General features: G+C 44.5%; 1 protein-coding gene across 1 annotated transcript in view; it reads left to right on the top strand.

Moving 5' to 3' along the window:
* ESS2 (ess-2 splicing factor homolog) overlaps nt 1–13,985 on the top strand; it is a 38,088-nt gene that overhangs the window by 11,899 nt on the left and 12,204 nt on the right. Inside the window, exons 4-5 of the mRNA XM_044275540.1 lie at nt 12,548–12,720; nt 13,475–13,592. Of these exons, the coding sequence (XP_044131475.1) occupies nt 12,548–12,720; nt 13,475–13,592 (291 nt within the window). The remainder of the gene's footprint in view (nt 1–12,547; nt 12,721–13,474; nt 13,593–13,985) is intronic.

Below are 13,985 nucleotides of genomic sequence, written 5' to 3'. Positions count from 1 at the left end.
AATTTTACATATGTTTATTTATTCTTTATATATTTTATATTACATAGCGCTGTCCAAACTATTAAATTATTAAAAAATATCTCCTATGCGGTGAGCATTCACAATTTTTTAGTCACCTTGTCACCCCAAAAAATAGGATAGGACTGTTCTATTATGGGCCGAATGTTTCATAAAATGCCAAATGCACCCAGCTCTTTTTTTGGTGTTTTTTTTTTTTTTTTTTGCGCGGTAATGAGTATCGCAATACTTTTTTATGGTGACGAAAGCGAATAAAATTTTTTTGTTTCAAAACAACAACAGCGTTGTCACGGAGCGTGGCCCTTATAGTGGGACGCTGTCAGCGATGTTCATGGATAGATGTGTGAGCATGGCTCTTATAGTGGGACGCTGTCAGCGATGTTTATGGATAGATGTGGGAGCATGGCCTTATAGTGTGGTGCTGTCAGCGATGTTTATGGATAGATGTGTGAGCGTGGCTCTTATAGTGGGACGCTGTCAGCGATGTTTATGGATAGATGTAGGAGCGTGGCCCTTATAGTGGGACGCTGTCAGCGATGTTTATGGATAGATGTTGGAGCGTGGCCCTTATAGTGTGATGCTGTCAGCGATGTTCATGGATAGATGTGTGAGCATGGCTCTTATAGTGTGACGCTGTCAGCGATGTTCATGGATAGATGTGTGAGCATGGCTCTTATAGTGGGACGCTGTCAGCGATGTTTATGGATAGATGTGTGAGCGTGGCCCTTATAGTGTGACGCTGTCAGCGATGTTTATGGATAGATGTGTGAGCATGGCTCTTATAGTGGGACGCTGTCAGCGATGTTCATGGATAGATGTGTGAGCATGGCTCTTATAGTGGGACGCTGTCAGCGATGTTTATGGATAGATGTGTGAGCATGGCCTTATAGTGGGACGCTGTCAGCGATGTTTATGGATAGATGTAGGAGCGTGGCCTTATAGTGTGGTGCTGTCAGCGATGTTTATGGATAGATGTAGGAGCGTGGCCTTATAGTGTGATGCTGTCAGCGATGTTTATGGATAGATGTGTGAGCGTGGCTCTTATAGTGGGACGCTGTCAGCGATGTTTATGGATAGATGTTGGAGCGTGGCCCTTATAGTGTGATGCTGTCAGCGATGTTTATGGATAGATGTGTGAGCGTGGCTCTTATAGTGGGACGCTGTCAGCGATGTTTATGGATAGATGTGTGAGCATGGCTCTTATAGTGGGACGCTGTCAGCGATGTTTATGGATAGATGTAGGAGCATGGCCTTATAGTGGGACGCTGTCAGCGATGTTTATGGATAGATGTGTGAGCGTGGCCTTATAGTGGGACGCTGTCAGCGATGTTTATGGATAGATGTAGGAGCGTGGCCCTTATAGTGTGGTGCTGTCAGCGATGTTTATGGATAGATGTGTGAGAGTGGCTCTTATAGTGGGACGCTGTCAGCGATGTTTATGGATAGATGTGGGAGCGTGGCCCTTATAGTGGGACGCTGTCAGCGATGTTTATGGATAGATGTAGGAGCGTGGCCCTTATAGTGGGACGCTGTCAGCGATGTTTATGGATAGATGTAGGAGCGTGGCCCTTATAGTGGGATGCTGTCAGCGATGTTTATAGATAGATGTGAGAGCGTGGCCCTTATAGTTTGTTGCAGTCTGCTATCCCTAAGGTTGTATACCATGAGTAACTAGCACAAGCATAAAACTAAAAATGATCTACCATTGTGGAAAGATGGAGCTGCTCCCTGTGTGTTAGTTCACTGTCTGCAAACACTGAGCACATGACACGTGCAAGAGACAGAGCAAGGAGGAGTTTATGTAAAAGGTGGGCGGATCTATGGAGGAGGCTGAATATGTAAGAGGGGGGCGGATCTATGGAGGAGGCTGAATATGTAAGAGGGGGGCGGATCTATGGAGGAGGCTGAATATGTATGAGGGGGGCGGATGCAGGGAGGTGATCTTGCACTGTAGAAACCAGGAGCTGCTGATCTGCACTGAGAGCCACAATGCACTGCAGCAGGAAGTGATAGCATACATAAACAGATATGTACACAGTCTGCTGGGGACTGTAGGAGCCATGCAGCAGTGCAAAAGCTACCTAAAAATATCTTAGGAAGATAGATTTGGCTACTAACAGTGAGTAAGCAGTTAAAAAAAAAAAATTTGATCCCGGACAACCCCTTTAAGACCATTGTCTCCTCCCTGGTATTTGAGTGTGGTTCTTTCGGCCCTATCTCAGAAGCCGTTTGAACCATTAAATGAGATTTCTATTAAAATGCTCCCCTATAAAGGGTTTTTGTCACCTGAAAAGTGGGTGTTAGGCAGGCTGACATTAGCGATGTGCTAATGTCAGCTGAACATAACTATATTAGTGCCATCTCAGTCCCTGCTGCTGTTATTGAGAAAAACTGACTTTTATAATATGCTAATTAGTCTCTAGGAGCAGGGGGGGGGAGCGTTGCCCCTGCTCCTAGAGGCTCAGTTCTCCTACCTCTGGCCACGCCCTGCTACACTAGATTGACAGGGCCAGGCAGCGTTGGTCTCCTACCTCCAGCCCTGTCTGCAGTGTAAATCTCACTGCAGACAGGGCTAGGAGCAGCCTGCTCCTAGAGGCTAATTGGCATATTATTAAAGTTTGTTTTTCCCCTACACCCATGACCGCACCCTTTAGAGACCGCCTCCATCATCAGGACAGGAAACGGGAACGTACGTTGAGAGCTCTCTGCCCCTATAGCCCTAGTTCCTGTTTCCTGTCCTAAGGATAGGACATGCGGTGAAGATTAGGCTGCAGGAGCCCAGCATATTATTACCAATGTGGGTTACCTGGTGTGGTGTAAGACTCAACTAGGAACAGCCTGCAAAGTCTGGGGCAGCGTCCTTCTGGGTCTCGGACTTTGCTTTGTCGAGATGGCGTTTCGGTGCAGTCCCAGGAGTTACTGTGAGGTAGCCCCGGCACGCCGGATCCTTCTGGCAGTGTTTAGGAGGTCCGGGGCCTGTACTGTTTCTTCTTCTGGCTTCCGGTAGCCTTACAATAGCTAGGGGAGGTTCCTTGTTTTCTATGCACGCTCCGTGTGTAAACCGGAAGTTGCGCGTCGCAACATCCGGTATTTGAAACGTAAGTTGGTTTCGGTTAACAGGCGTTCCGGAAGGGAAGCTGGTACATCTCTCCATATAGGCCGCATTTGGTACGCCGGCAGGGACCCGACCTGGGTTGTTTAACCTCCTTCTCAGCGTGTGGTCAGAAGGATCCCAGCCAGCCTGCAAGCTTCCCTAGATGCATATGGACTCTCTATCCGGAGACATGGAGGAAGAGAGCCCTGGTCGGTGCGCTGATGTACAGGATGCTCATGATGGCAGACCGGTATTCCTGGTTGGGTAAGGGGGTCAATCCCCACCTTTTGTATTCCTCCCTGTTGTGCCTAATTGGGGGTTATTCTCTGATTTTGTTTTAGAATACTAAAGAAGTCCCTAGGAAAGCAACTGCTAAAATTAAAGGAAGAGTGTGCCGTCTGCAAGAAAAAACTCGCCTCTTACTGGTCTAAAATGTTATGTCAGCATTGTGCTAATAAGGTGGTAGAGGAGGAATCCCCATAATTACTTCAGAGCATCAAAAGAGATAGTCAAATCTAAGGTCTCTGATTCTATCAAAATGTTTAAGAATCGCCTACCTTCCTCAGCCACGGGCAAGCAAGGTCATTCTAATATCATATCTGATAGTGAATCTTCCGAGGAGAATGAGCAAGGAAAGATCCTAGATAGTTCAAGCTCTTCCTTGGATGAAGTTTCCTCGGGCAGACCTTTTATTCTCCCCGAGGATATGGATTCCTTACACAAAGCTATTAGAACCACGATGAAGGTGGATGAATCCAGAGAACAAAAGTCTGGTTAAGATATAATGTTGGGCATCTGGGTCACAAAGGATCTGTAGTTTTTCCGTTAAATGAAAATTTAAAACATTTAATTCAGAAAGAATGGAAGAAACCGGATAAGAAGTTTTTTATTCCCAGAAGTGTAAAGAGAAATTTTTTTTTGATGAAGGCGAGTCGTCCTGTTGGGACAGGCCTCCTAAACTAGATGCCCCTATTGTGAAAATCTCAAATAGATCTGCTTTGCCTTTTGAGGATCTTGGCGTTTTTAAAAGACCCGATGGATAGACGGTCTGAGCTGTACCTTAAAAAAAATTTGGGAGGCCTCTACTCAGGCCTTTAAAGGGCTTCTGTCACCCCATTAAACCGTTTTTTTTTTCTTTACTAATAATCCCTACACTGCGATCTCATCATACATAAGCTAATTAATGATTTTCGTTTAGTAGAATATGTTAAAAATCGATTTTTGAAATATGTAAATTACCTTGCTACCAGCAAGTAGGGCGGCTACTTGCTGGTAGCAGCCGCAATCTCCGATGGTAATGACGCCCCCTCTGCTTGTTGATTGACAGGGCCAGCGGACGGGATCTTTCTATGCTGGCACTGCCTGTTTCGATTCAATATCTGGCGCCTGCGCCGCGGCCGTACCTCTCTTCAATCTGCGCAGGCGCACTGAGAGGCGGCCGCTCGCTCCGCAATGCGCCTGCGCCGGGTGTAGATGTCACGTCAGGCTATTGAGGATGGAGCGGCCGAGCGAGTGGCCGCCTCTCAGTGCGCCTGCGCAGATTAAAGAGAGGTACGGCTGCGGCGCAGGCGCCAGATATTGAATCAAAACAGGCAGGGCCAGCAGAGAAAGATCCCGTCCGCTGGCCCTGTCAATCAACAAGCAGAGGGGGCGTCATTACCATCGGAGAATGCGGCTGCTACCAGCAAGTAGCCGCCCTACTTGCTGGTAGCAAGGTAATTTACATATTTCAAAAATCGATTTTTAACAAATTCTACTGAACGAAAATCATTAATTAGCTTATGTATGATGAGATCGCAGTGTAGGGATTATTAGTAAAGAAAGAAAAAAAAAAAACGGTTTAATGGGGTGACAGAAGCCCTTTAAGCCTAATATAGCCACTACCTCCACTGCCAGGTCATTGAAATTGTGGCTTCAGGATTTTAGAATCCCACATCCAGAATAAGACCTCTAGGGACCAGCTCCTATCTTTTTTTCCCACTATACATAAAGCGGTGGACTTTATTTTAGATGCATCGGCCGATGCATTAAGATTAAATGCCAGATCTTCTACTCTTTCCAATTCAGCTACAAGAGCGATTTGGCTGAAAGGATGGTCTGGGGACACAAGTTCGAAAACAACTTTGTTCTATCCCATGTCAGGGAGAATTTCTGTTCGGTTTAGTTCTGAATGACCTCTTGGAAAAAGCCTCTGATAATAAGATGGTTTTTCCCGTATGTAATCTTCTAGGAAGCAGCAGTTTTTTTAAAAAAATGAGAAGTTTCGATAAATCAAATAAAAAGCAAAACAGGTGGCGAGAAAACAAGGGTAGAAGGGATAGAGGTTCCCTCTTTAATTCCCAGTCCTCTTCAGGCCCCAAGTCTAGTCAACAATGACTGTTACTGTCCTGTTGGGGAAAGACTATCTCTATTTTCTCAGGCTTGGGGGAAAATTTCTGCAAGCCCCTGGATAAATGGTATTGTGAAAGACTGTTTTCGTCTAGAGTTTATCTCTCCCCCACCGGAAAGGCTAAAAGTTACAAGCTTGACTCAAAATTCAGCAAAAGACCTAGCACTAAAGGAGGAAGTGTTTTCCCTTTTAAAGAAAAATTTCCTAGTTCCCAGACTCAAAAAAAAGTTTTATTCTCCCCTTTTTCTCGTACCCAAGCCGGACAGTTCCTTCTGAATAATCATAAATCTGAAAGACGTAAAGGGATTCTGTCACCTCTTTTTACCCTATAGAGATGCGGACATGCACGTCTAGATCGCCGCTAGCATGCCCGCAATATTCTTGTCCCATAGCTCTGTGTGGTTTTATTGAGTGTAAAAAATGATTTTATATATATGTAAATCAGCCTGGTAAGGAGACCAAGGGGCTGTACTAACCGTTCTGGAGCCCAGCACCGCCTGTATCCAGGAATCTCCTCCTTGCTCAGAAAGTCAGATCGCCGTAATCTCGCAATGCGCAGTTCCTTCCCTAAGGCTGATGCCAGCACAGGGAAGGAACACTATGCCGGCACTGCGCATGCGCGAGATTATGGCGATCTGACTTTCTGAGCATGGAGGAGATTTGTGGAGACATGCTAGCGGCGATCTAGCCTTGCATGTCCGCAACTCTATATGGTAAAAAGAGGTGACAGAATCTCTTTAAATCAATACCTCGTCTACAAAGAATTCAGAATGGAGTCTGTACAGTCGGCAATAAAGCATCTCTTCAAGGACTGTGTAATGGCCACCTTAGACATAAAGGACGCTGTCATGTCCCTATTCATGCCGATTTCCAGAAATACCTCAGAGTAGCTGTATCTATGGAAGGTCAGGTGTATCATCTACAGTACAGAGCTCTTACATTTGGAATTTCCCAGGCTCCAAGGCTTTTTGCAAAGTTAATGGCAGAGGCCATGGCCCACATAAGGGGAAAAAGACATTCTCGTTATACCTTACTTAGATGACCTCCTGATAGTAGCAGAATCTGTCGTCTGCTGGAAGTGGTAAACATTTTAATAAATCTCGGATGGCAGATAAACTGGGAAAAATCCAACCTAACCCCTTCCCAACAATGTGTCTTTCTAGGTTTTATCCTAGATTCAGTAAATCTACGGTGCATCCTCCCTCAGCACAAAATAGACAGTTTAAAAGAAGACGTGCGAGTCTTGATGGCCTCAAAAAAATCGAACTATCGGGCAAGGGATGGCAGTTCTTGGCAGAATGACCTCCACAATACCAGCAGTAGGTTGGTCCCTGTTACGCTCCAAGACGCTTCAGTGGCAGATCCTAAAAGAATGGCAAGGATCATTGTTCCCGCTGGATACCCCTCTTCCTCTCACCCCACAGGTGATACAGTCCTTAAACTGGTCGCTACAGCCTTTAAATCTGTCTGAGGGCTTCCCCTGGATTCTGCAAGTAACCATATCCACAGATGCCAGTCCAACCGGATGGGGGGCCTTCTGTCAGTGTGGGGGTACTGCAGGGAGTTTGGAGTCTGACAGCCAGTATTCCCAAAATACCAGAGAACTAAGAGCGGTTCTGCTAGCCTTAAGAGCTTTTCTGCCCAGATTAAAGGGAATAGGAGTAAAGATATTATCTGACAATGCTATGGTGGTCTCCTACCTAAACAGACAAGGTCAGAGCGTCTTATGTCCTTAATCACTGAAATTTTCTATTTAATAATTCCTTTCATTCCTTTTATCAAAGCGGTACACCTGAAAGGAACAGAAAACTAAGTCTCAGATTACCTAAGCAGAAACCATTTGGATCAAGGAGAATGGTGCCTGAATCAGGAGGTCTTCTACCAGATAGTTCAACTTTTGGGGTCATCCTCAGATAGACTTTTCTCTGAATCCAAGAGATTCTCTCAGGGATAGACGCCTTCTCCCTTCCTTGGCCTGATCAACTTCTGTATGCCTTTCCTCCTCTGAGACTTCTTCCAAGGGTATTGCAGAAACTGAGGTAGGAACAGACGAAGCTCTTTCTAATTGCACCCTTCTGGCCGAGAAGGACCTGGTTCTCTTGGCTAAGAAACCTATCCCTGACAGATCCTTGGATTCTTTCGGACAGGCAGGATCTGTTAGACAGGTCCCTGGAATATCATCCAGAAGTAAAGAACCTTCACTTGGCAGCTTGGCATTTGAGGGGGAAATATTAGAACGTAGAGGTCTATCCAAAGAGGTCATTTCCACCCTTTTATCTTGTCGTAAGGGGGTAACCTCCACTATTTATCTCAGAGTATGGAAGACTCCCAAAACCATCCCAAGCCACCAGCAGTGTGTTTCTCATGATGCCTTTCTTCCTGAAGGCAGATGCGGCAAAAGTACTGAAAACTGTGTTTTATCCCCTGCCCGGCGTGCTTTTCCACACATGCTTGAAGTCAAGGAGGCAGAAGTCATGGTAACCACGCCCCCTTCCCTGACCCTTCTCTGTGACTGACAGCGCTTATGCAGAGGGTTTGGCAAAGCCAGCCGAACTGCCAGCTGTCAGTCACAGTGAAGGGGCAGGGAAGGGGACGTGCTTACCGTGACTTGAAGCAAGGAGGCTGCTGTCTCCTTGACTTCAATCATGTGTGGAGAAGCGCGCTGGGCAGGGGATAAAACAATGTTTTCAGTACTTTTGCTGCATCTGACTTCAGAAAGAAAGGCATCATTAGAAACATACTGCTGGCGACTTGGGATGGTTTTGGGAGGTGACCGGTTCCCTTTAAGGTTTTCGGGGACTCCCGTTGATCCTTTGAGTCCTCCCCCTATGCCTAAGGTTCTGGAATTCCTTCAAGAAGGCCACACTAAAAACATTAGGCTTAGCACTCTTAATTAAGGTACAGGTCTCTGCTTTGAGTGCCTTTTTTGATTGCCCTATTGCCAATAATCCTTGGATTAGGAGATTTTTTTTACGGCAGTTAGTAGGATAAGGCCTGTAATCAGGTCTTCTTTTCCCCCCCCCCGTGGGATCTGAATTTAGACCTGTCTAGGTTGATGGGGCCTCCATTTGAACCACTACAGGATTTACCCATTAAAATATTATCTTTTAAAACTGCCTTCTTGGTGGCCATCACCTCAGCTAGAAGGGTGGGGGAGATTTCTGCATTTTCAGCTTCCCCTCCCTATACTAACCTCTTGGAGGATAGGGTGCTTATTAAGGGTCCAGTCACATGTCCGTAACTTGGGTCTGCATTAGTTCCGTAATTTGCGGACCTATTCACTTTCAATGGGGCAGGAACGGATGCAAATCCGCATTTTCGGGATCCGCATCTGTTTTTTCAGGATCCGCAATTCTGTTTCTAATAAAAATAGAACGTGTCCTATTCTTGTCTGCAGTTGCAGACCAGAAAAGGCATTTTCTATTCGTGTCTGTGATGTGCGGATCCGCAAAACACTTATGGACGTGTGAATGGACCATAAACCAGACCCAGCATTTCTGCCTAAAGTGCATATTGTTCTCCCATCTTTGTGTCAATCCCCTAAGAATGAGAAAGAAAAGAAACTGCATTGTCTAGATGTCAAAAGATGCCTGTCACATTATTTGAATGTCACCAGTCAGTGGAGAAAATCCTCTAGACTGTTCGTACAGATTTGTAGGGCTGCCACATAGAAGTCTCCAAGTACCTTTTTCCGTCACTACAAGTTAGATTTAGACTCTAATGATCGTCTTTCCTTCGGAAGGAAGGTATTACAAGCGGTAGTCCCCCCCCCCCCCCTTTTCCTAAGCTAGTTCTATTCTAGTCGTCTCTCAAGGGTGCTGTCATGGGCGTAGGGGAGATTCAGGATTACTTACCAGTAATCGTTTTTCCATGAGCCCATGACAGCACCCGGGATTTATTCCTGCCCTATATTTGTTTGTTTCATAAACTTGAAATACTTATGTAAATATACCAAAAAATTATAAAAAAATAATATATAAAAAAAATAAAAATTAGGACAAGTTCTCGCAGATTAACTGGGGCTATAGGGGTAGAGCCCCTCTTTATGAGCTCTCCACGTATGTTCCTGTCCTGATGATGGAGGCGGTCTCTCAAGGGTGCGGTCATGGGCTCATGGAAAAACTATTACCAGTAAGTAATCCTGAATTTCTCAATAACTGCGGCAGGCACTGAAATGGCACTAATATAGTTATGTTCAGCTGACATTAACACATCGCTAATGTCAGCCAGCTTAATACCCATTTTTCAGGTGACAGAAACCCTTTAAAATGGCCTTCCGTCTAGTAATAACCTCTGCTAGATGGGTTTCTGAGATTCAAGTGTTTTCTGCTTTCCCTCCCTATACCACTTTTTTGGAGGATAAAGTTATCATTAGACCAATTCCATCTTTCCAGCCGAAGGTGGTCTCAGATTTTCACAGAAATCAGGATGTGGTTCTTCTCTCCTTTTGCCCAAATCCAGCTAATCCGTCAGATTTTTTTTTTCATTGCCTAGGTGTTAGGAGGTGCTTTTTTTACATAGATTCCACTTCTCTTTGGAGGATAGATGAAAATCTCCTAATCCAGTTTCAGGGAAAGTATAGGGGCCCCAAGGTTTCCACTAGTGTTATTGCTAGATAGGTAAAGAATGCTATTTCTCTTGCCTATTCTTCCCTTAGTCTGCTCCCTCCAAGAGACCCCCCCCCACAAATTTTTGTCTGGTTTTATAGTTTTCTCGCATGGGTGCCGTCATGGGTGAGGGGGAAACAATAATTGATTTTACCAGTAATTATTCTTGAAACCCATGACAGCACCCCAAAAAAGTCAATATATCTAGATAGAGCCTCTTTTCCTTGGAAATTTGGAGGAACTACAGGATGGAGTCTCCTCTTTCCACAATTCATGTTGTGTTCTGTCCTTTAATCCTTCTTGCTTGGTGGTTGGCATGCCTCCGGAGTTTGATTTATTATAATCACTGAGGTGTGTGGTGGTGGGGGTGGGGGGGTGAACCATTTTATCTCTTTAGATTTCCTGTCCCGGATGGGAGGACCTAGTCGCATGGGTGTCAAAAGCATTTGCTTTATATACCCGACAGTCCCAAGAAAAACAATTACCAGTAAGAGCAATTATTGTTTTCCGGTATTGAGATCAGTCATAGGGTTTCAATACCGGAAAAAAACACTTCTGTTTTGTCCCTATTCTTTGTCAATGGAGACAAAACGTAACTGAACAGAATGGAATACTCCAAAATGCATTCTGTTCCGTTCTCATACCAGAGAGCAAACCGCAGCATACTGCTGTTTGCTTTCCGTCCTGGGGTGTGGAGCAAGACGGATCTGTCATGACCCACAATGCAAGTAAATGGGGACAGATCTGTTTTCTCTGACGCAATAGAAAACTGATCCGTCCCCCCTTGACTTTTAATGGTGTTCATGACTGATCTGTCTTGCTATGTTACAGATAATACAACCAGATCCGTTCATAACGGATGCAGATGATTGTATTATCAGTAACAGAAACGTTTTTGCTGAACCCTGCCGGATCCAGTAAGAAAACTAGTGTTCAAGTAGCCTAAGCTCTAGTGCTGTTTGTTGCATTCTGGCGCCCTTTAAGTTGTATTGGCACATAAAGGGGATGGCCACTTTCTGTTTCTGTATGACTATATTTCGCACTTGAGGGGTCATTGAGGCCGGGTACCACCCGCCGCCCACCTTTGTATTAAGGGGTTAATTATATTCATTGGTGGTGCAGTGGCTACAGACCCTCCTTTTCAGTGCTATTTTCACTGGTGGCCAGCGGCAGCCGCGTCGCAGTGGGGAGGGAGGGACTGCCTCCTTCTCCACTGTGCCCGCTCAGAAGAACATGGTGCGCACCTATGTCGGCACGTGCCATGTTCTCTAACAGGTACTAGGCTGCAACCCTAGTACAGATCAGTTTACTGCAGTTACCTGCGTATCTGTCATTCTGATCCTGCCTGTAATGATATCACCTCTGTGTATAGATATGACAGAATCCTCCATTCACAATAGATGATTGTCACATCTTATCTATTCTTTCCTTGTACAATGACTTCTGCATCGGTCACAGAGCATGCCCAGAATACTCTCCCATAGAAGCCAATGAGGTTACAATTTTTTAATATGCTGTTAAGAACAGCTCAGGCAAGATGGCCACCCCCATAATCATGTGCAGGAAATAGAATAAAGATCTGCAATCAGAAAATAAAAACAGATCACCAAAAAAGGATATTTGCTATTATCTGTATTTTACTGGCAGAGTTTCGGTGACACATTTCTTTTAAAGGGAACCTGTCATCAGCTTTATGGTGACCTCACTGAGGGAAGTATAAAATAGTGACAGAAATGCTGATCTCAGCAATGTGTCACTCATGAGCTAAAAGGAAGTGGTTGCTGAGAACCATCATCATAATCATTGCAGCCCAGGCCTTGAAAAGAGTCAAATCTACCTGAGAAGAGTCCTGGTTATTCAGGATCTCCTGCACTCTCACCCACCTGCTGATGATTGGCAGTTCTCTCCTAGAGAGAAAGGGAGAAAACTAGGTAGAAGACTGTCATCAGCAGGTGGCAGGGAGAGCAGGAATTTATGAATAACCATGACTTTTCTCAGGTGTCCGGGACTCTTTTCCAGGCCCAGTCTGCAATGATTGTGATGTTGGTTCTCGGCAACCACTTACTTTTACCTTTTAAATGACAGACCGCTGAAATCAACTCGCCTGTCTCTACTTTATGCTGCCCATACTAACGGCAGCATAAAGTTGATCACAGGTTCCCTTTAAGCAAAATTCTTATCAAACTGATGAGAACTTTTGCTGTGAGTGTTTGAGATGTTTGAAAAGTAAAGATCAGGACCACCGTTTTCTAACGGATTCACTGACGATCAGAAAGCAGCAGTCTGCAGATACACTGAAATTGCCCCCAGTTGTCTCTATAGCCTTTAGCTTTATTTTAATTATGTAAATTTAACAGTTTAGTTTTTTTGCTCTGTAATTCTTGTATAGTGAAGCATGACAAACATCCTGAAATATCTTACACTAAATAAATCTTGCAGGGGAGAGCGAGAAAACTGACGAGGATGGCAAGGAGCTTCTGGGCCTTGATAATTTTTTAGCAAAGCACACAAGTGAGGACAATGCGTCTTTTGAACAGATAATGGAGGTGGCAAAAGAGAAGGAGCGAGCGAAGAATGCCTGGCTTTACGAAGCAGAGGAAGAGTACAAACAGGTAGAGAGAATTCTGTATGCGAATACGTTCATGTACCTAATGCTGAGACCCACCTCCAAGCTCTTGGTGTGTACACTATATGTTGGCTAGATGGACAGATTGTGGAAGAAATTTGCGCCACTTTTACCAACCTAAATAAATCACAGACATTAAAGAAGCACTCTTCTTACCAGTGGCTGTATTTGTAAGTTATAACCTCCCTTCTGATCCTCAGCTGTGTCATGTGACCAGGACTCAGACTTACCAACTGACACAGGACAGGAAGTCAGTTACTTCTCTATTCCTATGAGACTGACATTGAGGCTCCAATAGGAATACATAGAGAAACTGAATTAATGTCCACACATAAGATGCTTTGTTATTTGGAGAGTCTGAGTTTTGGTCACAGGACACAACTGTGGATCAGAAGGGAGAAGGTAACTCACAAATTCAGACACTGGTAGGTAAGAAAATTACTTTCACTACAGTTTATCATGTACCTTTCTAACAGGTCAGAGAATAAAAACATTTGTGGGAGTGCTCCTTTAATGCACATCATGTTTCTGCTAAAATTTGCAACATTTTCTTTTTTTTCCTCTTTCCATTTTTTCATAAGTGGGCTGCGTTAGGTGGGATGAACCAACAAGTTTTTATTTTTTGTTCACAAATACGCACCTGCCATTATCAGGCACAGATGTCGTTTGCTGTCTTTAGGACAGTCCAGGATGCTCCAAATGTATAATTTATTAGCTTATTCATTTTTGTCCCTCTCCAGCGGCTTCAAGAAAACCTTGTCCTCCCCTCCCTTGAGAAGCAAGCTATTCAGAATGTCAAAGCCGGCCTAGATACCTGGGAGTACAAAACCCACAACTCGCTCATGTACTATCCTGAAGGTATGTATTGCAAACATGGGCAAACCGTGGCCAAATAGCTGGTTACCTGTAGTACTGTGGCAGTGTAAAATGTTAAACACGACCCTGTACAGACATATGGGGGTCATTTATCAAACTGGTGTAAAGTAGAACTGGCTTAGTTGCCCCTAGCAACCAATCAGATTCCACCTTTCATTTTTCAAAGGAGCTGTGAAAAATAAAAGGTGGAATCTGATTGGTTGCTAGGGGCAACTAAGCCAGTTCTACTTTCCATTGGCTTGATAAATGACCCCAATAGTACACATTATTCATTGAGCGAAATGATTGGATAGGAAAACTCCATTCTAGTTTACTATTCATTGTGCACACCACTTTTTACATGTGATTCTTTACTCCACCAGTGAGCTTTCCATC

The sequence above is a fragment of the Bufo gargarizans genome, chromosome 1 (assembly GCF_014858855.1).
Source record: "Bufo gargarizans isolate SCDJY-AF-19 chromosome 1, ASM1485885v1, whole genome shotgun sequence".
Lineage (NCBI taxonomy): Eukaryota > Metazoa > Chordata > Amphibia > Anura > Bufonidae > Bufo > Bufo gargarizans.
This window is presented reverse-complemented; position numbering and strand designations above follow the sequence as displayed.